Source organism: Scleropages formosus, chromosome 16 (assembly GCF_900964775.1).
Source record: "Scleropages formosus chromosome 16, fSclFor1.1, whole genome shotgun sequence".
Classification (NCBI taxonomy): Eukaryota; Metazoa; Chordata; class Actinopteri; order Osteoglossiformes; family Osteoglossidae; genus Scleropages; species Scleropages formosus.
The window spans coordinates 21,428,310-21,450,591 of NC_041821.1; the positions used below are offsets into that span (position 1 = coordinate 21,428,310).

The 22,282-nt window shown below is 45.6% G+C and overlaps 1 protein-coding gene and 1 long non-coding RNA gene across 2 annotated transcripts; one reads left to right on the forward strand and one right to left on the reverse strand.

Moving 5' to 3' along the window:
* Window positions 1-1,161: 1,161 nt before the first annotated feature.
* Window positions 1,162-15,084, forward strand: dtd1 (D-aminoacyl-tRNA deacylase 1). The gene is made up of 6 exons (XM_018750674.2): window positions 1,162-1,418; window positions 2,776-2,866; window positions 3,089-3,324; window positions 7,015-7,112; window positions 12,294-12,461; window positions 13,713-15,084. Exons 1-5 carry the CDS (start codon window positions 1,376-1,378, stop codon window positions 12,447-12,449), a joined length of 624 nt encoding a protein of 207 aa, XP_018606190.1. The 5' UTR covers window positions 1,162-1,375; the 3' UTR covers window positions 12,450-12,461; window positions 13,713-15,084.
* LOC108933534 (uncharacterized) lies at window positions 11,249-16,332 on the reverse strand. Its single transcript, XR_001966074.2, has 3 exons — window positions 16,203-16,332; window positions 15,777-15,841; window positions 11,249-11,275 (listed from the first exon to the last, which is right to left on the reverse strand). It is a non-coding gene; the product is annotated as an uncharacterized LOC108933534 (long non-coding RNA).
* Window positions 16,333-22,282: the final 5,950 nt, after the last annotated feature.

The window sequence follows — 22,282 nt, forward strand, 5'->3', positions numbered from 1 at the left end:
ACATTTACACTGAAGTACACTTTTACCAAAGTGGTACAGTAAATGAGCAATGCCAGAAAAAAAGTGCAGAACAGTTTCAGATTGCTCATCACAGAATACACAGTTGGTGTCAGTGTCTTTTCTCATTTCTGAAGACAAAAGCTTGTTGGATAAATTCGGTGGATCAACTTAAATGATACCTCTTTAATCTTATTTATATGAGATACTTGTGTGGTAAAAACCATAGTTTCCACATTTTCTATATTTCTGCACTTTTAACTGTACTGACAAAAATAGAAATTACAAAAAAAGTAGGATCATACATTGAACAAGAAACAAGGTCCAGATATTACAACAAACAATGCCAGAGAGAATATAACAAAGATAGATAGATAGAAACACAGAAACACACAAACTGGGTAACAGAAGCACAGCTGTCAGAGATGTGGGGTTTTCAGATTACTGTATTTAGAATAGTGTTCTTGTAATGTTTAATTTAAAGGAAAGGCTTCTAACTGCTGTATTTACACTTATCTATGTACCACTGGGTAATGAGAAAATAAGGTTGATTATATGGAATTGTATGTTATTTGTATGAAAATCATCGGCACACAGCTACCAGCAGTCCAGGACACCTACACCACACGCTGCCTCAGAAAGACGATGCGCATCATGGAAGATCATAGTCACCCCACACGGGCACTTTTCTCTTTTCTGCCATCTGGAAAGCGGCTCAGGTCTATTCGAACCCGCACTGCTAAGCTTTTACCTAACTGCTGTAAGAGTATACAACACTCAATGTGCCACCTTTTGCAACTAGAGTTGGACTGCTCCTTCCAAGCACATTGGTAGATTATACTGTCACTTTTAAGCATTCTCACGTTATGAGTTCTCTGGCTGTCTACCGTTATTTATTGTTATTGTTATTAGAATTACTTATTGTCATTGTCATTATTGCTTTGTTTTGTGCAGTATTTCTATTGTTATTGTCCATAGTCTGTGGAGAAGCATTCAAAAAGAATTTCATGATACTTGTACACAGTACTGGTACCTATGACAATAAACTTGAAACTTGTTACTGGACCGTCCTCTTAAGTTTGCAAAATCCAAAGACTATGCGGTGCTCATGCCGGCCGTTACAGCTTCCGGCGCTGTTACAGGCACTTCCGGTGCTGTCCGGTTGTGTTTCCGGTGCTCTTCGCTCTCGTTTCGGGCGTTCACTTGGCCTGGCTGAGGGTGGCTACTTTCCAGCCGGAATCCGGCTGCCGGTATCCCGCGTTTCCCTTTTCACCGCGGTGCAGTCAGTGAAGTGAACGGCCCTTCGAAGCCGCACCGGGAGGGATTCCCTGCCGCCGCCGCCGTTTGTGAAGGACTCGGAGGCTGGACTGTGCTCACAATGAAAGCAATCATTCAGAGAGTGTCGAAAGCGAGCGTCACGGGTCAGTAAAACAGGCGCAGTAGTAGCGCGCGCTGAGTCAGTTCTCGGTGACCGGCGAGACTGAGAGAGCGCCTCAGTTACGAGCTCCCCTGTCTTAAGTTAATAATAATAACCTCTGCATGATGTATTCACATCTGTGTGTGTGTGAGCGGTGTAAGAACGTGCGGAGGTGCTGAGCTGCCTCGCGCTGCTGTTATTATTTCACCGGCGTCTCCACGAGCGAAGCGCTCGTTCCTTCACGAGCTCCACCCCATTTTTACTGCCAGAAGTCTAGCTGATGGGCCTTGGCTAGTTACTTGGCTCATCCTTTACACTAATTAATTAATTAACAAACATTAAGCAGCAGCAGGTTTTGCAAGTTGAAGATACGTCTTTCTAATGCGAAGGTTGTTGGTTCGAATCCCACCTCCTTCTGTGGTACCTTCAAGTTCAATGGAGTTACTTGACCTGAATTGACGCACTAAGAATACAATGCCGTTTAAATGTGTATATCGCAGTAAAGTTGGCTGTTTTAAGTTCCAAGTCACCTTGGATAAAGGTGACAGTTACAGAGAGGTACATAATTAATATAGAGTTAAGCTGTATTGATAATGAACTGATGCATCTCCTGTAGATGTGGTTAGCAGTCGCATAGTTGGTGTGGGTGCTGGATTAATATCGAATGGTTTTTTGTAGGAAATACTTTCAGGACATTATTCTTGACAGAATATGTGACAAACACACCTGTGTTTCTTTCTCTGTGTGAGCACTGTGTTCTTGGGAAGATGAACTATACGGTGCCCAACTTCTTGCCCATTTAATGTGGAAATCATTATGTTGCCCACAGTCTATATTGTGATGTTCTTCAAATGATGACCATTACATTTTTTCGTATATACTTGACAAAGCTGTCCTTCCTCAGCATTTTTTATATTAAATCTACATCCCACATTTCATGCTTGTAAATATTGACCTTTATTTTACTCACAGCTTTGTTCAAAGTGACTTTTCAGTGTTACTCAACTGTCAAAGTGATCTATAGGTTTACACGGTAGGATGTTCTTACTCTGTCAGTTCGATGTAAGTACTTTATCAATGGTACGGCAGCAGGACTGGAGTTCAAACCAATAGCCTTCATATTACAAGGCCAGTCTGAAACCGTAGGCAACTTGCTGGAATATTGTTGCAATTTAAGATAGCTCTTTGAGTGTTTACATTTTGGTAATTCGTGACATATATATATAATACTGATGCAAGCAGTCAACGAAACACGAGTGTTTAACATCTCTGCATCATGGTAAAGTCCAAATAAGTAAATTGTTGACAGTGAAGGATTTATCCTGTTTGATATATATTTTCTTTTTTGGTGTCACTTTCAGTTGGTGAGCAGCAAGTAAGCAGCATCGGACGAGGACTCTGTGTTTTGCTTGGGATTTCTGTGGATGATACGCAAAAGGACGTTGAATACATGTGAGTTTTTACAAAGTAAAATGTGCCCCATTAACATTAAAGGTCATGTGACTGGAGTGTGTGTACTGTACATCTTTTGTATTTACCATAACTATTAACATAGTTTGTATCTTTATTAAAATGTGTGTTTGTGTGTACTCTGAATGGAAAAAGAAGAAAAAATAATTTAACATCAGTACATTCATGCTTTTTTGTCTTCATTTTTCGTGTTTGTGTTGAAAGGGTGCGGAAGATCCTCAACATCCGGCTGTTCGAGGATGAGAACGGTCGGGCTTGGAGCCAGAGTGTAGTGGACCGGGAGCTGGAGGTGCTGTGCGTCAGCCAGTTCACTCTACAGTGCTACCTGAAGGGGAACAAGCCTGACTTCCACGGGGCCATGCCAGCCGAGCTGGCACAGCCTTTCTATACCAGCATGTTGGAGCAGATGAGGAGCGCTTACCGGCCGGAGCTGGTCAAGGGTGAGGCGCCGCAGTGGTGGGAAGACCCCAGCGCTGCTGATATTGTGTTTTCACTGTGCGCTAGTGGGCAGACCTCCACACCACTGACACTGTGTTGTTAAACTGCAGCGGAGGACTCCCTGTCTTTCATGCTCCCACGCCACTGTCATCGTGTTCTTAAATTGCACTACTGTGCAGCAGCTCAATGAGATACAGAGACTGCACACCACCAACCTTTCACAAGCACCCAAGCTTCACCAGAGCACGTTTTCTTGAATAATTCATTAGAATAAAAGATGGCTTTGTTGCCGTTCAGTATTGTCCATGCGGTGTGAGGAATGTGTGGTTATGAACGGAATATTCTTGGTTCTAACAGAAAATTGTTCTCCTTTTTCCGTAATGGTGTGGGGATGCATCTAATACAATACTCTACTTTGGTCATTGCTCAAAAGCATTGTAACATTACAGTGGGTGGCGTAGTGGTTGGAGCTGTGGCCTTATGGTTGAAAGACTTGATCGACTCCTAACTCCTGCTGTAGCACCCTTAAGCGAGGTTATTATGCTGACATTACCTTGTTTTTGAGGGCATGTTTCCTTGAGGGATCACATGGATCGAACGATGTGATTAGCGATCTGATGGTTGTCCGAAATGTGACAAGCATGCTCGTTCACTTTGTGCTGTAATGGGTGTGTTAGCACAGGGTCTTTAACATTTACATTGCATTTATATCTATTAATTTAGCTGACGCATTTCTCCAAAGCCATTTGCAATCTGAGCTTTATACTCATTTTGTGCATCAAGGTAATTTTTACTAGAGCAGTTCAAGGTAAGTGCTTTGATCAATGTTATTTACAAGAGGTGGGATTTTGAGGTACAAGAGAATAAATTTATCCACCATCCATGGTTGTTTTGATCACTGCAGCCCCCTAAGGGCATCTTCAGTGATGTCTGCTGTCAGACTAGCAGAGATTGGAGAAACTCCTTGCTGAAGGTATCCTGCTGAACAGGCTTCCTGGAGAACATAAAGCAGTTTCAGATGTATTTTAAGACATTTTATGAAGGTACTTTTTATGCTTCCTTCCGTTTCCAGTACATTTTTCTAGTTAGTTCTGTTGTTTTTTCTGTGCTCCTAATGTAGGTCATCTCATAGCTGCCCTTCAGAGATTTCACCAGTAGTTGTATCTGTGCAGCAGTTTCCGCAGCCTTTGCATTCACCTACATCTCATGGGATATGGGATTCTTATTTTGGGTCCCTGCACTATACTGGGGGGGGGGGGTACGCTAAGTTTGTGTGGGCCGCGCTGGACAGAAAAGTAGGCCAGATCACCAGAGAGTGAGTACGGAGTGCACGCTCTCGCCATGGCTGATGGAGCACTGGCATAACTGCCTCCTCAACTTCTTCTCCTGGAACAGGAACATTTGTAGAGTTTGTACTTTACTGCATTGGATCTGCAGGTTACTGTGCTATCTGCTAAATGATCCTGTCACCTGGACAAGGGAAGAGCCTGTCATACTTTCACCGTTTTGTAGTACTGGTTAATTTACGCAAACAGTTCCACTTGAGCACATCACTAAGAGTCAGCTGGTAAAGTTTCGAACCATAATCTTACAAGACCTTGTCCTTGTGTTGCAATCTCTCCAATTATTTTTGTTGTTTTGTTGCTGTCTGTTTTAATTCAAACCATGTATAGCATTTGAGCCAGCCATACAGTTGTGTGTTTTACTGGAGTAATTCAGGGTGTGTATGCGTCACGGAATGATCGGATGTGTATAGGTTACAGCTGTCACCTTGCAGTTGAAAGACCCAGGTTTGAATACCCATACTGGCTGCACTACACCTGTGCAAGGTATTTGCGCTGAACTGCTCCACTATAAAAATTGCCCTGCTGTATAAATGGGTAAATACTTTTAAGAATCTTAGAATACAGGCAGTCCCTAGGTTATGAACGTCCGACTTGCGTACAACCTGTAGTTACAAACTACCCCCTTACTGACTGGAAGTTATTTTTGTCACCCTTAAGTAACAGTCAACTGATAACTTCATAATTAAGCCTATTATGTAAAAAATTCAAGTTGTTGTACGTACGATGTGCCATCTTGATAGATGGAAAGCCGAGGAGTTAAGGAGAACCCAGTAGCGGGTGCATTTAATGCAAACAGATTAAAAGGGCAGGCAAAAAACTGTAGTCGAGGACAGGTGTGGGTCAGGCGATGAGCGGACGTTGTTTCTTTGGATGAGGCGAGGGACGTAGTTGGGAAACACTGCGAGGGTCAGAAGCCAGGAAACGGAGAATAAGAAAGGGTTGACAATGCTAAGCATGTGGGAGTTGCGGTTGCTCGAGAGGAGGTTCTGCAAGCAGGTGTAGAGTCCCAGCCCTTTTATACCATACCTCCTTGATCAGAAGCAGGTGTGGGTGTCATGCGTGTGGCCATGTGCGCGACACAGTGGTTCATAACAACAAACAGGCGCTATTTTGCGACTTGCATCAAAAAATTGCGTGTCAACAGCAGTTCGTCGTCTCCTGAGCCCAAGGTAGGGCAAAGATTTCCTTCTTTTCAGTCGGACCACGTTACTGCTAAGTGTCTCATGCGTGACTGTATCTGGCTTCAATTTTTTTTGTTTTTACCCTGCTAACCATGGCATCAAAGTATAAATGTGATGCATCCAAGAAAAAGAAAATGATCACGCTTGAAACTAAAGAGTACATAGTAAAGTGAAAGGTGAAATTCTAACGAACATGGGAAAAGCGAACATTAAAGTTTCATTAATGTTTTACACGCTCTCTTTCTAAAACACTTCTCAACTTCTTCCCAGTTGCGGAATCTCACTCGAGACAGTTGTCCCGTCTGCGTTCTCAAACCGACCGCGCTTTTCTCTTCCAAGTCCTGTCCCTCATCGTTCCCCAGTCCAGTTCCACGTCTCTTTGATAACGACCGCCTGCCTCGTCTCTCGACCACAATTTTGGATCCTTGCCTCTGTTCAGTTCGCCGATCAACCGACCATTCACCCGTCCTCGACCACGAGAGCCCGTCTAGTCCTTTGTTTCTGAATAAACAATCCTTCCCTTGGGTCCAGCCTCTTCCGTGTTCTCTATTCATCATCACCGTACTAACATTTATTATTACATTTATAATAGAGATATTTATGTCTCTATTATAAATACCGTAGTTACATTTATTATTATTAATCATTACATTATTACTGTATTGTTATATTAAAGATGTTTTAGTGTATCCGTAAGTGTTTCTTTAATGTTTTTTATACATAGAAAGGTACCCGATAATACTAAGACAAACGTGATTGATGTTAGATACGCACCATACCTAACTGTTCCGACTTATGTCAAAATCCGACTTAGACTGAGGAACGGAACTCGTTCATAATCCGAGGACTGCCTGCACACAACTCGCATTTTAAGTTGAATTGACGAAAATCTTAAATTACTGTTTAAATTTATTCGTATCAGGGTATCGCAGCAGTAGCAGTGTGATACTGCACAATCGGCAACCTTCAATTCCTACCTGCTGCCCTGCAGTAAATGATTCACTAGTATAGAGGATGCAGGGAACATCTTGTCAGGGTGGTTACCTTGGCAAGAAGTTTTTTTTTTTTTTTTTGTGTGTGTGTGTTTAGTAGGATTTCCCTGCCGATATGGTACAGAAGTTAAACACCTGACTCTTGCTTTCCTCTCTCACCTGTTCTCTGTCAGATGGCCAGTTTGGGGCCCGCATGCAGGTGCACATTCAGAACGACGGGCCAGTCACCATTGAGCTGGAATCTCCCACTGGGCCCATGGATTCTAAACAGGTAATGTGTGTCACTGTCCAAGTGACAGGGATAGTGCATGTGGTTTTAGGTGTTCATTGCTTTGGTCATGTGCAAAAGGGGTCTATACCGACTCCTCGGTGGTAATACTCAGAAGTGTCGCTCAAATTCAGCTTTTCTGTTTACTGTACAATCTTTTGAATATTTTGTGACCTTGTAATTCAAGCCAGGTGGAATAGAAAAGAATGGTAATTATGTTCATGTCGAAGGACATGGTTTTTGAAATTTAATTATGGTCATATTTATACTACAGTTCTTTCACGCATGACCAGAACAATTCAGGGGTGGAGTCTGGTTACATGAGCTACTTGTCATAACCTGTATTGTTTACATGATTTTTTTTTTTTTGAAGACATCTTTTTTACATTATAGTTGTTTTATGTAAATAAAATGTTTTATTTTAACAGAATACAGCATATGATAAGACAATGGAATAGATATGCCATGTTGGAAGAGAGTGTAGAGTTTACAACACATTCGTAATGTAATATTTTAGTTGAAAATTATATGCAAAATGGGTTTTGTTTTTTTTTTTTAAACAGTTTGTGTTCTACTTTGTGGACTGTTTTTTGAAAATTATATGGAAACAATGTGATACACGCAACTCTTCGGTCATTTCAGTATCTGCTCACGTAAGGTGCGGTCGTGCATGGATGAACTGCAGTCCATTTCCTGTAGACAACTGAAATTTTATAGCTAAGCATTAAAGAGTGCAGAGACTTTCCTCTTACAGGAGAAGATGTCATACAGTAGATGGTGCTGTAGTCTTTCCCCCCAAACGAGCACAACTTAACAGACCAACTCTGACAGGTCTGTGATACAGTTAGTCAAGGTACAGAAATATCCCACAAGGCCATAGCCAGTGTGAAAATAACATTGGACCTCTGGCCAGCTTATTGAGAATGAAAACACGTAACGTGGTTCCCCTTAAATCAGCCATCTCTCAGTGCTGGGTCAAAGGGTCGTTTGGGGGGGGGGGGGGGGGTTATTGTTTTGCCATGATATGTCTTTTCTCGATGTAGTTTCCTGTGGCCTTGCTGAGTGTGTCAACTGTGTGCCCCGCTCTCATTCAGACCCTTTAATACCTACACAGAACACGATAAGATCTGGGGATGGATAGATGGAGCTGTGCTTGATTGGTGGGACTGGATTCAACCCAGCAATCACGACTCAGAACAGTACCGCTGCCTAGCTGGGATCTAGCCACACCCACTCACATTTCCATAGAGACAGGTTTATGGTGGGAGGTCATTTTTTAAAGTGTGACCTCTCATTTATTCTTACGCTATCGGGTGCGGGCCCGTTTTGCTGAAATATAACTCTTGTCTAGCTTCTTTCAGAAGATAACTGTTGCATGACGAATGAGATGCTCACCTGTACATTTCCCGAATTTGTGTCATGATGTTGCCCAGAGCCAAAAAGCATTTATTTTCAGCCACTTTGCAGTGAGACATTTTGGGGAATGTACAGATTGAAGATGCGTAAAAGTTTGAAGGGATGTCTGTGGAGTAGATGTGTGCAGTTGAGAACGGTGCAGTTGACATGGGGGTGTTATGCAATGAGGTGGTGTGGGGCTGGAACGCCAAGCTGTAAAAGCAGTTCAGGATCACTAAGTTGTGTCCCGCGAGTCATCCTGCAGCAGCAGCAGCCGCTTTAGGCATGCGGAACCTTTCTGCTTGTACTTGGTCCATCAGGAGACGTTTGAAACGTAATTTGTATGTTTATTTTTATCTCGGTAGTGATTCCAGCCGCTTTGGCGCAACTCCCCTGGACAGCCGCATTATTTAATTAACATCTTGCCAACCAGCCGGCAAGCCTGTGTGTTGCGTACAGGCAGGGGAATTTTAATCTGTCTCATTTTGGATGTTATACCCTGGATGCATGGTGGCCTAGAGCATGTATTGCAAGTTAAAGTTTAATGGCAGAGCGCAGCCTGACGGAGAAGCCCACGGCAGCTCGTTGCTTATTGATAACATTATGGGGGAGTGAAGCTAAAAACATCAGTAGGAGGTTTTCATGGATGTTGTACAAGCTTTTGTGAACATAGAACTTGACACCACCTTCCTTCTGTTAGTGCAGCGTATGCATGTGAGACTGGATGAGCCCTTGGTGCGGTCACCCGTACTGTCAGCCTCTCAGTTGAGTTTGGGTTGCTCATTGTCTTCGGTCCTTTGGCCGGTCTGCTCATCCTCCCGCTTCTGGGAGAAGAACTGTGTCTCCACTCAGAAAAGAGGAGGGAAAAAAAACTTGTGAAAAACAATTGCTTGCAAATGTGTAAGTAGGGCAGTGCAAGAGAGAACAGTGGTGCATGCAGATTGTTGTGCGTAGCATTTCTGAACAAGACAGCCCTCTAAAGAATACAAAGTCAAATGTAGTTTGTGTGGATAGATGGAAAGCGTGTTCTCCCGTAGTGTCTAACTTTAGTGAGACCATACATTTTTAATTTTTCCCTTTTAGGTGTAACATCTTCCTAGTACTTAATCTTTTTAATGTAACGGGCCTTCTTTTCAATTAGAGCTCATATATACTGTGTGTCTATGTGTGTTTGTGATGGATTGGCATTTGGTAGCATAGTGGTTAGGGCTGCTACCTTTGAACCCAAAGGTTGTACGTTTGATCCCACCACTGGCTGTAGTACCTTCTACCAAGGTACTCACCCTAAATTGCTCCAGAAAAACTATCCAGCTGTATAAATACGTAAATAATTGTAAGTAGATCAACACTGTAAGTCGCTTTTAAGAAAAATAGCAGCTGAATTATTTAATGTAGGTGTAGTCCATCTACAGTGTCTGTCCCATCTCATACGCTCTGCTACTTGGTTAGGCTCCTTGCCATCTCCATTGGACAAGTGATTTATTGATTTCTAAAGCAATTTATTTGTTCTTTAAAATCCAAAGACCTGAATATGAGGGGTGGATGGCATTTCTACACACTCACTCTCCCACTTTCAGGGGTGTGAGTTTGAATCCAGCCCCAACTTGCCCTTCAGTTGAGTGTGTTTGGTTTCATACCATACTTGGTAGACATGAGGTTGTGGGGGTTGATGAATAGTCAGCTCTAGGTTGACTCCTGTATGTGGATGTGTGCACTGGGGTTCCACCCCAGGTGTATCATGCTGTGACCGTTTTCTTTCTAGTTTGGATCAACATAATCCATTAATTAGATAAGCAGTTAGGTTAAATCTGTGGGCGGAGCTCAACATTGTACCGTGTTCCATGAGGTATGTCTGTACATCCTATAAGTCTTCACTTGTAGTTATTGGGTGTTAATTGCAATTAGTTTCTCTTTCACAAATAGCAATGAAATTCCACATCTCAAGTCAGAGAATTTATGGTAATGAATAATAGAAGGGACTTTTATTCAAAGGGGAAGTTATGATTAATATATGACATTTAAGCCATAAATATTTCCTTGGCATTCATAAAAGTTTTAGTGCCATGTCCAAAGCTCTCTGCCTTTGTTCTGGTTTGCTTTGTATCTTGAAGGCTTGGTGAAGACAATACCGAAGCACGGATTTCCATCAGACATTTATTACCGCCGTTAGGCACATTTTATTTTTCATCATCTGTTTGTTGTGTCATATAACCTCACTGTGGGGTTAGGGTTTTGTGGTTATCACAAAGATTCCAAAGGCCTTTTCAGGAATGGACATTTTGATGTTACATTGATTCTAGGGCAACCTGAGATGTAAGGAGGAGTGGCGGAGAGAGACTGTCATTGCACTGGCAGTCAGGGTTTACCCACTGTGGAGAATTTAAATTGGGTGTGTCCTCACGATGGTCGTTTGCCTCTCCTAAAAAGTTAATTTCCAAAAAAGTTTCCATGTCTCTCTTGCTCTGTGGTTTGCTGTCATGCAACAATGTGCAGAAAATAAACATGGGAAGACAGGATGCAGGCATTTGAAAAGTTTCTGATGCTGTTTTTCTGTTTGACATATTTAGGGTAAAAAAATTTTACCTTTAATGGTTTTTTGCAATCCCCTCTGTTGATAGCCCATAATAGTCCATCTCTGTAACTGTGACACTATTGTAGAATTTACACCCCTCTTCCTTCCATCCATCCGTTGTAGTAACTACTTGTCCTGTGCAGGCTCATGGTGATCCAGAGGTTGTCCTGGAAGCACAGGGTATGAGCCAGGGTACACCCTAGATGGGAAAACAGTCCATCTTATGACAGTACGTGCATCTTATTTTCCTGAAATATTTAATCAGTCTGAAGCCACAAACAAGAGTAGCACCCTACAGACATCAATACCATAGAAATGAATGTGAATATTTTCCCACATAAGAAATAAGCACCATTTATAAAAATAGTTGCAAAAGTATGTGTTTGGCACCACTATTCTGGATGGTGTCTGTTGAGTACACAGACAAGTGTGAGAGAAAAGCATCAGCTAAATGAATGAATGTAAATGTATCTCAAATGTAGACGTGGCTGTGAACACAGGCCGACCTTCGTGTTCTCTGACCCGACAGTGAAACTTGGTGTTCTGAGAGTCGGCGGTCAGACATCGGGTTTGACAATACGCGCTCTTGTCCGGGAAGACAGGACAGCCGTTCTCCCACTCAACCTACAATGCCGGCAGCCTTGCCGCCTCTGGCTTACATGCATTACGCTCTGTGTGTGACCCGCAAAACTGGGCGCGCACCGGGATCCCGGAGGGCTTGTTGGAGAACATAGCTGCATCCTGGGATGTCGCAGCAGGACATGTCTGATGTAACGGGCACGCAGCAGAGCCCGCACAAAACACAGACTACCTTCTCAGCCTGCCAGTGCTCTACTAAGGATGGGATGTACAGGGAAGTCCTGCTGAAATAACATGTGGAGGATTATTTAGTGGTTTATCGGCAGTAAGCCAGTGCTGCTTGATCAGCTTGACACTGACATGTCTCAGAGCGGAAGCAATTGCTCGCCACTGTCTAATGTATAAGTTTGTAAATAAATAAATAAAGCAAATAATTTTCTGTTAGTCTCTGCAGACTGTGAATGGTTGCTTTGTTTAGTGACACAGCATTCTGACAGTCCCCACACAATATTCATCATTCGTCTTAGCTTCTCCGCTTTGGGCTGTCTCTGTTTTTCTGCTGTTTCTCAACTGAAATTTTTTTTTTTTTTTTTATTGTTTCCCATCTACCCTCTGCTATTTCCCCCCCACCACCTCAGCTGGCTAAGCTGGAGAAGCAGCAGCAGCGAAAGGAGAAAACCCGACCCAAGGCGACCTCCGAGTCGGGCAGAGAGAAGGCTGCCTCGCGGCCCAAGGTGGACCCGAGCGCCAGCAGCGGGGCCGAGGGAGACGTGTCGTCCGAGAGGGAGCCCTAAAGCGGCTGCCTGGTGAGCATTGGGTCTCTGCACAGTCCGCGGGTGTGGTGATCAGGGCGCTTGTCAACCAGAGTGTAGTCTGAGTCCACGTCTCTCTTGAAAAGAGTCTCTGGCCACCTGCAGCCGAATCCACAGTCCAGACGCAGGGGCTTTTTTTAGCAAGGCTTTCACAATGACTGATAGGAATTCTCAGGGCTCCCGCATCAACTGGGGGGACTGACAGCCTTTTTCTCTTCTGCACGAAGACATGTCATTCCCATATTTAAATATTTTACAAAGATTTAGATGGTGGAAAAGCTCATCTTTTTGCTCAGGCTCCCGGCTGGAGACACGATTACGCAATGCGTCATATCTCTATCTGGATTAGAAGTCATGTCTTGCTGTGTAATAAAAGGAAGCTTACCGCTGCTGGGCCAGTCGTTCTAAGCCTGGGTTCGACCAGGCTTTAATCGCCTCTAAGTATCAGCGCATGGTTGCACACCAGCTGCATTTAATGTGTTTTATGTATGCATCTGAATGATTGCTTTGTTAATTAGTAAATTTAACGGATCATCCATAGGAACACCGGGTTATTGTGGTGAGCGAACAGGATAAATGTGACTGCATCCCTTTTTGTATCGTACCCATTGTGGTTCCAATTTTCTGCACCATCGAGCACAAAGAATCAAAAAGCCACAAGCAAGTTCTTATGCAATCATGCATTTCCATGTGGATTACCAAAGTCTGCTTATGTTTTTTGACATTGTAATATTTTTAAAACTTTGGCTACTGGGAGGAAGAAACGCAAGCAGCTGCGGCGTGTACCATGACAGCCAGAAATGCTGCTGCTGACCGTTGTGCCACTTCATGTTGCACCAGCGGGGGGCAGTCTCCTTCTCATTTGAACAGAAGGCTTGCAAAATGACAAGGGAACTTATCATTTACATTTATTCATTTAGCTGATGTTTTTCTCCAAAATGATTTACAGTGTTAATCTACCTACAGTTACTTACATGTTTATACATCTTGGTAATTTGACTGGAGCAATTTAGGCTAAGTACCTTTCTCAAAGGTGCAACAGCTAGAGGTGAATCTTGAACCTGAAACCTTTGGGTCCAAAGGCACACCCATGTCTTTTTTTTTTTTTTTTTTTTATTATTATTAATAAAAGCACTACCTCCCTAGGAAAGACTCCCCATCAGCCTAATCAGTATTAAAGTGTGAAGTCTTCATAGTGGTAAAATGAATAATGTTGTTTTTCAATCTTTTTTTTTTTTTTTTCAGAAGGTCACATTTTCAGGACTAAAGGACCTGGTACCCTGAACAGCTGTCATCCACTGTAACCCTGGGTTTTTGTGGGCATCTTTCTCAGGGGGCCATGAGGCTGTGGGTTACATTATACACCAGGAAATCCACGTACTGTTCCTCCTCTCTCTTCTCCATCGCCTTTGTACATGAACACAGGGACGGCAGTAGGATTCAGCCTAAATGCATGTAACTATGGCAATGGTGGCAAAAGAATGTAAAGAAACTGGGTGTCCAACTTTTATTTCCTCTTTTGGGGGGAAAATATAAAATGTGGATATCAGCTTTTTTGCATTCACTTTTTTTCTTATAAATCTTAAAACTATTACAGAATATTTGCTCTTTGGTATTGGTAACGTGGAATAATTTGAAATCACACAAGGCTGTGAAAAGATTGAGTGTTTCGCTCTGACTTGTCAGCCAGTTTCATGGTGTCCATATTAGTCTTGTGAAAGGAGAGGGAATCCTGCCATTGCAGCGCTGCCACTTTGTTTAGAACTGAGTACGTTTTAATAAATAGATGTTTGTGTGTAAGACATTCAAGAGAAGATATCAATTCTAAACTCAAATCACCTGCCTGTTTTATTCTGAATCGTAAAAAGTCAGATGAACACTTTTGAACAGACACTCGTAATTTAGATTTGCAAAATGTATCAGGGTAATTGCTAAGAATGTGTTTAATTTTTGAATTTGAAAATTGTCTGCATACATGTGTTTGGACTGTAAACTTGAAACATAATCTGCCATTTTGTATTTATTTGTATCACTTTGAATTTAAGCTTGGGTGTATATTTTATAAAGAATATAACAAAACATGTTACATGTTTTCTAATAAGTTATGTACTGCTGTGTACATGATTTATATATACATGGTAGGTACAGGAGTGTGTTCGCTATGCTTTGTGCGTGCGCCCGCATCACTGATGTGTGTTGCTTGTACACACACGTCTGTGTGTTCATTAGGGTCCCTATCCAGTCTTTCCAAAAAGCAACAAGCTAAGCACTGGCTCCACACACACAATATGCAGTGCTCCTTAGTTCACAAGATGTGAATTTAATTTAATTTGCCCTCTCTGTCATGGGCCTGTCAGGTTCTTGCTATAAGTTGCCCATCAAGCCGGTTCTCTGGCATGTTCGCTGCACAATAGTTGTCCCTTTCTTCTGTCATTTTAATTCCGTGTGTGTGTGTGTCCGTGTCCTCGACCTCATTGCAGCACAATCAGGTCATCCTCCAAACAAGAGGAAATAAACACATTGAACCTTTGGTGAGATGCACTCATGGAGGACAGTTTCATGTTCTTGTTCCAAGTGCTTTAAGCTAAATATTCAAATGCATTTGTAAAAACTGACAATAAAGGGATATTGATAGAATGTTCTGTCTCTTGAAATTGTTGTCATGTGACGTTACTGTTTATCTGACGACTACCGTGTGTATTTGTCTGTGCCCCAGCTGTTCCGGTGACTCATGACTTTGCATCAGTCACTAGGTACAGTACACTATGTACCCATGCCATTTGGCACCATTTATTTTTATTTTCCCACGTTCAGTGTATGAAAAAGTGCAGGTGTGGAAAGGATCATTGACCGCAACACGAGGTAATGGTTTTAAAAAGCTTTGCGTTCTTGCATGTGCGACAGAAACCACGGGCAGCCTTTGAATTAGAAAGGTCGAAGTTTGTCCGAATATTCGAATGCTTAATGGATCAGCGATGAACCGTTACTCTTCATCTCCTCTGAGACATAGATGGTGTAAAGCTCTACTGAGACGAGCAGCCGGTGTCGTCTTGCATGTGTTTGGGGCATCTGGAGCCAACGAGGTATAGCAACACAGTGGGAACTTCATTTATCGGTGCTGAGAATTTGTTAGGTTACGGTTAATCCATTCAATACCGGGTCATCGTGCTCCAGAGCCTCTCCCAGATGCACAGGGCACAAGGTAGGGTCTATCCTAAGTGACTCCCCAGGCCATCACAGGCTAAACACATGCACACACTCATTTGCTCACGTGTGTGCTTTCTGAGGATGACTTACTCATCAACGTACCTGAAAGGCATCCAGACTATGGGAGGAAATCAGTCCCCTGGTATCTCCTGCAGACCACCACAAACCTGCATTGAAAAACGCTTCATGATAATGGAAGAATGGATTTGTCACCTAAAGGTTATTGCTTTGAGTCCAAGGAGAGAGACAGCTCGAGTTCCCTATGACTGTGGTATTTCACTGAGATTTTTAGTGAAATTTTCAGCTGCGCAAATGAGTAAAAGTGTTCGGTCGTACTGGATGAATGTGCCAGCTCGACTACGGAGCAATAATAGGGTGCCGCGCGGAGGGAAACGGGTTCATGTGTTTTTGGATTTCTGTTTTGACAGCAGCCATGTTATCACGGAACATCACTGTGCAGTGCGGCGTTGTGCGTCTACAAGTTTCGGCGGTAAGTCCGACTCGGCAGCTGCGCCGAGCTGTGCGTACCGCGGTCGCAGATGGGCGCCGATCTGAAAGGCGGAGCGCGGCGAAATCGCAGGCCTCTGTGGAATCGCTGTGAATCCAGCCAAAAAAAAAAAACTCCGCATAACCCAGATACTCACGGACACGAATGCAGGAGCCGCGTCGGAAGGGCGCGTTTACGTAACCCCTGGCGCCGCGGTGCACTCGTGACGTAACGTATTGTGTAAGGCGGATGAGCCGTAACGGAGCGCTCCCTCGCCTGTTTCCGCACCGGCGAAGATCACGCGAGTCCTAGAGGAGTCCAGCTTCTCCACCTGTCAACTTTTCAGCTATAATATACCTGTAAACAGCGTGAGACGAAATGAGGCCATCACGTTCGTTGGTGTGCGTGAAAGCAGGAGCAACCTCTCGAGCGGCGGAAGGGAGGGATTTAGCAGCGACCTTCGGAGTGCTTCCGAAATGACGGGTGCAAATCAACCGCGATGTTTCCCTAAAGGCTTAAGCAATTCGTTATATTGCTCTTGCATGGCTGAACCGCCGGGCTCCAAAATCAGAAACAAAAAAAAACAAATGTTGGTGCATCACGCAATATCGTTGATAACGGCGGCTGCAGCGAACAGGGAGGCCGTGGATTCTGGCCTGTCGAAGGACCATCCGATGAAACGCAGCTGAGAACTTCAAGCACCAGCTGACCACACGAGAGGAGAAAGTGCGTAAACTGGATGCTGGCACGATAGTCCAAAGGTCTTAGTCCAGCCTTATATTCTTAGGATAAAGAGATCCTCACAACAAGACTGGCTGATAAAGGGCTCAAAATCAGAAGTCCCTACCTGCTCAGTTTCGACCCCTGATGTGTGCAATCTGAGCTCCCTCTGTGCCTCAGATGTGCTGAATCCCATCCAGAATTCGACATGGATCCTAAAACGCATCCTTTTCGCACTCCTTTCTCTCTTGACAGCTACGTTAATTAGTCCAACTGCCTCTGCTGTTACAGCATTTGCACATTTGTCATTTTAACGCCGGTTCCACAGAGAGTTACACGATTAATGTGTACTGTTCAAAAAGGGGGTGTCGGACAGAGACGCTGTCACTTGACAACTGCGTTTTTAAGCTCTTTGCTGTAACCTGGGTTGTTCATCGCTTTGGTGAAAAGTGTCCGCTAAATGAAAAAATGTAGTTGGTTTTTGACCCAAAGGCCGCAGGTTCAAATCCCACCTCCAGCTGTAGTACCCTTGAACAAGGTACTTACCCTAAATTGCTCCAGTAAAAATGACCCAGCTGTATAAATGGGTAAATAATTGTAAGCTGCTTTGGAGAAAAGTGTTGGCTAAATGAATACATGTAATAACAGCGCATTTAAATTAGTTTATTTTTAATAGTCTTTTTCCAGCCTCTCCTATAGGGGGCGCTCTTGAGCATGGATGGTGTGAACTGGAGCTTCAGTGGCATATGTTCTACCATGTGAGGTTGACATGCCTGGATAATGTGGGAAGAGTGGACGACCTTCCAGCATACATCACTTGTGTTTGCGAAAGCACACATCCACTGTAATCGCTGTCCTGTAGAATGTGTCTCCCGCCGAAGAGTATATAATGGCGCTGCGATGTAAGTGCAACGTGTCTAAGTGCTCTTCGGTATGCAGAAACCATCTAATCGGCAATGCTAACGGTCTGGCAGGTACAGCTCACGTTACTGAAAAATGAATATATTAACCCTTCGGGCTACAAGGGTTTTACAGTACGGTGCTCTTGAAAGTATGCGGAGCCCTCGTGTCCCTTAGTTTTACCACGAAATGGTTATTTAATGAGAATCAGTGTTTCTCACGTGACATAAGAGGTGTGTGACGATCGATTCCATGTGTTGCTTCAGAGGAGGTCATGTGCGTAGGAGAAACACGCAAGTAGTGGAGGTGTGAAAATAAGTGAAGCCCAAGTTGTACTGGTTAAACTGACCAGGTAAGTTGATGAATCAGGTGTGTGAATCATAATCGTGTATTAATTTTAAAAGTTTAAGATCTGGATTTTTTTAAGGTTTTAGATCTTTAGTTCTCTTTGGAACTTATTTATAAGAGTGAAGATTTTATTTAGATTTCATTTTAATATTTTAATGAAGAATAATGACCATGGCGGGTGCGGTGGCGCAGTGGCTTGGACCAGGTCCTGCTCTCCGGTGGGTCTGGGGTTCGATTCCCGCTTGGGGTGCCTTGCGATGGACTGGCGTCCCGTCCTGGGTGTGTCCCCTCCAGTCTTGCTCCCTGTGTTGCCGGGTTAGGCTCCGGCTCCCTGCGACCCCGTATGGGAGAAGCGGTTCAGACAGTATGTGCGAATAATGACCATCCATCCATCCCTGTGGGGTCCACACTCTTCCGAGCAGCACTATACGTGCATTTAGGTGTTGGTCTGCCGTTTGAATCATGTCAGCTGATAGCAGTTTACTAAATAGAATTTCATACGAAGACACTGCAGTGAAGGACATCGCTGCAACTGCACGCATGTCACGCTGCCATGTTCCGTGTGTCAGTGATCGTCGCAGATTGATGTTCTTCTTATGGTCTCTAGTGAGGCTGCTCCTCCCCTCTTCCCATCCGGTGGGGTGATGATGAACCACTTTTCTCAGAGTACCTCCCCATCGGCGCTTTCATCCCTCCGGAAGAGTCTTAAGGAAATGTTTTCTCCTCGTCTTCTTCCGCAGGCACCCGAGCAGAGAGATGCGGTGCGGCCCCGACCCCGGCTCTGGGCGCGCAACCCTCTCGCGGTCGGACGCGTAACGGCGGTATCTCCGCATCACGCCGGCCTGCGTCGCCTTTGCGTGCGGTGATCGCCAAAGCGATCCTCAGACGTACCGCTGCATGGATGCCGGAGGAGGAACGGGGCCGGGAAAAAAAAGGAGCGAGTGTTTCCCCCGGTGGGTACGACCCTATTGTGTCCCGTCTTCGCAGGAATTTCCATTAGTCGCGCTCACGTGAAAGGGCTGCTCTTGGGCCGAACAAGGACCTCGTGCGTTTTAAGCTCTACGGTACGCTACAATGGCGGGCCCCGAGCGCTCGAGAGCGGCGCATTAAATCCGTAGCCGGTGGCTCGACCGCGCTGAGTGGGAGCCACAAAGGTTATTGCCTCTGCTCCGGTCTCTAGAGCCGAGCCATTACCGTAATGAGGATGTCAGAGCGATGCCCCCCGCCCCCATCCCACCCCAATCCCACCCCCATCCCACCCCCAGTCATGCTCAGTCCACTTGGCTGAAGAGCATTTTCTCTGTTTTTTCCCCACAATAATGCAGGCGCACTGCGTGCATGCACACACACACACGCGCACACACACACACACTCGCAGCAGTGTGACTTCATCACTGATACACGGGTACCTTTATCGTTAGTGAGAAAAACACACGTGTGGCGAGGGAACGTACAAGTTGTGGTGACGGAAAGGACGGGAGCTCCGCAACCGATACGCAAAGCAGGAAGAGACAGCGATAGCGGAGCGTGGCGCTAAGAGGCGAACCGGTGCTTTGCCGAAATGGGGGGGGGGGGGGACCCCAGGCCACCTCCCCTCCGTTGTTACAGTTAAAAAATGTCAAAACGGAACCACAGGCTTGGCCTAACCGGTGGGGGCACAAGTCGAGGGGCACAAGGCCTCGGTGACGTGGGACGTGTACAGCATGTTGCCATGGCGATTGCCGGCGTGGTCCAGTGAATGGCGTGGAGCGGGGGAGCCAGAGCAAGGGGGTGGCAGTGGCACAGGTGTTGCTATGTAGGCCGTCTTCAGAGGCATCCCCCCCCACCGCTGGTCCTGTCCTGGCTTAACCTGGCAACCGTTACTCCGTGTCCCCAAAAGCTGGAACCATGTGACACGGAGACGTGCTTTCACTGCGCACGGCTCTGCGCAACGTGAGCGCTGAGAGATGACCCGAAGGTACAGGGGTCGGCTCTCTCCGAGGGGGCGTGGCTTTTTGGATCTCTGATCCCCTGCAACCTGTCATCGGTACCGGTGTGCGTCGGACTTGAAGCGTCCCTCCACCGCAGCCGCGAGTCCCTAAGATCTAGGGAGGGTCGTGTCAGAGACGGCGACCGCAGGAGGAGTTGCGCTCGGGTAGAATTCATGTCTCCCTTACTTATTATAGTCATACGTGTCCAGAAACCGCTCGTCCTGGATAGGAACAGGGTGATCGAGAGCGACTCACGGGATCCATAGAGCACAGGCAGATTAATCCTAGGACAGGGCAGCAGGCCTTCACAAACCAGGTGCAGAACTTCTAGAATATTCTGATGCTGAGCAGAGTGAGACTAAAGGTCATTTGGGGACATGCTGTAGAGTAGGAGATAATCGGGGAATGTATTGAACTTGGTCGGATTCGAGGTCTGGGTTCCTCTTATATGACCGCAAGAAGGTTATTAAAAGGGTCCTGTGATTAAGCGGAGGTCGGGGTAGGTCACCTGCCAGGAGTGCTTTACCGGGTGGTTCCGCAGGTCTGTTGTTCAAAAAAAACTGTGTTCTATTATTGTGTAGAAGGTTCTCGAAGGCCATATGACTGATCCGCGATCGTATTAATAAGGTCACACAGCTCTTTGTGCGTTAGTGCTCACGTCCTTCTGCAGAAAGAGGCAGAATACAGAACCCGAAAGCCATGAGGTCGTAGTGTGACTCTTTGCATCGCCATGGTGCCCGTCTCTTACTGGTGGGATTCAAACCTGACTCTTTCGAGCGAAGGGTTGCAGCTCTAGCCACTACGCCACCTGCTGGCCCATCTGTGGGCTAACAAGGCGCATTTGAACTGTGATTATTGAATCCTACTACAGTGTTTCCAAGAGGCTGGGCAACTTGTGCAGTGAACATTGCGCCCACTGAGTGTGTGTGTGTGTAATATTATAATACGTCACACACAGAACATATCATGTACGCTCTCGGCACAACAGCACAGTACAGGATCCGTAAGTGAACATTACATCGCTTTATTTGGATCCAGTGGTTGCAGGTTCAAATCCCACCTCCAGCTGTAGTACCCCCGAGCAAGGTACTTGCCCTGAATTGCTGCAGTAAAACTTACCCAGTTGTATAAATGGGTAAATAATTGTAAATACCTTAATATGGTAAGTTGCTTTGAAGGGAGCGGTGGCGCAGCAGGTTCGGCCGGGTCCTGCTCTCTGATTGGTCTGGGGTTCGAACCCTGCTTGGGGTGCCTTGTGATGGACTTGTGTCCCCTCTACCTCTGGCTTTACGCCCTCTGTTGCTGGATTAGGCTCCGGCTTGCCGTGCCCCCCTCGGGACAAGTGGCTTCTGCCAGTGTGTGTGTGTTGTGGAGGGAAGCGTCAGCTAAACAAATATGTGTCACTATTCTCACACACACACACACACACACTTTCTGAACCGCTTGTCCCATACGGAGTCGCGGGGAACCGGAGCCTACCCGGCAACACAGGGCGTAAGGCCGGAGGGGGAGGGGACACACCCAGGACAGGACGCCAGTCCATCACAAGGCACCCCAAGCAGGACTTGAACCCCAGACCCACCAGGGAGCAGGACCTGGTCCAACCCACCGTGCCACCGTGCCACCGTGCCCCCCTCTGTCACAGTTCACTTAAATACAAATGGTAGCTGTGTTTCCACTGACACCCCTGGCTCCCTGAGAAGTTTGTGTCAATGCTGAGAACGCCGCTCGCTACCAGATGAGTTCATGACCCAAACCGAGAATTTGCGCTCGTCTGTGCTGAGACTCCAGCCGTGCGGCGACTCGGCCCGGCGGACAGTCTCGGGCCCTCAGCTGTGCGTTTCGCCGGCGAACCCTTATATTGAGTTTAGTCTGAGCGTTTTCACGTACGAGGACAGGACCGTAAAGGCGTCGATTGCACGAGAAGTGTCGCCTCGTGCGTGTCTGCGCTCCGGGGCGGCGGGTGTCCCGGTGCACGGCAGCGCCACGGCTGGCCGTCGGGGCGAACCGGGCATCCCGTGGATTGTCTTTCGCGTTACGCCAAAGTGTGGGCTGGTCTTTTCAGCCCCCTCCCCTTTCGTGTGCGTGTGTGTGAGCGCGCATATGCGTGTGTTCCCCTCGCCAAGCCCGCTGGCAATGGAAAAACAATTTAGCTGGGCTTAATTTTTTTGTCCCCCCTTCTT

Coding starts and splice junctions, on each gene's coding strand:
- dtd1 (XM_018750674.2), top strand. CDS start 1,376: ATGAAAGCAATCATTCAGAGAGTGTCGAAAGCGAGCGTCACGG. Junction 1,419..2,775: donor GTCGAAAGCGAGCGTCACGG/GTCAGTAAAACA, acceptor TGTCACTTTCAG/TTGGTGAGCAGCAAGTAAGC. Junction 3,325..7,014: donor CCGGCCGGAGCTGGTCAAGG/GTGAGGCGCCGC, acceptor GTTCTCTGTCAG/ATGGCCAGTTTGGGGCCCGC.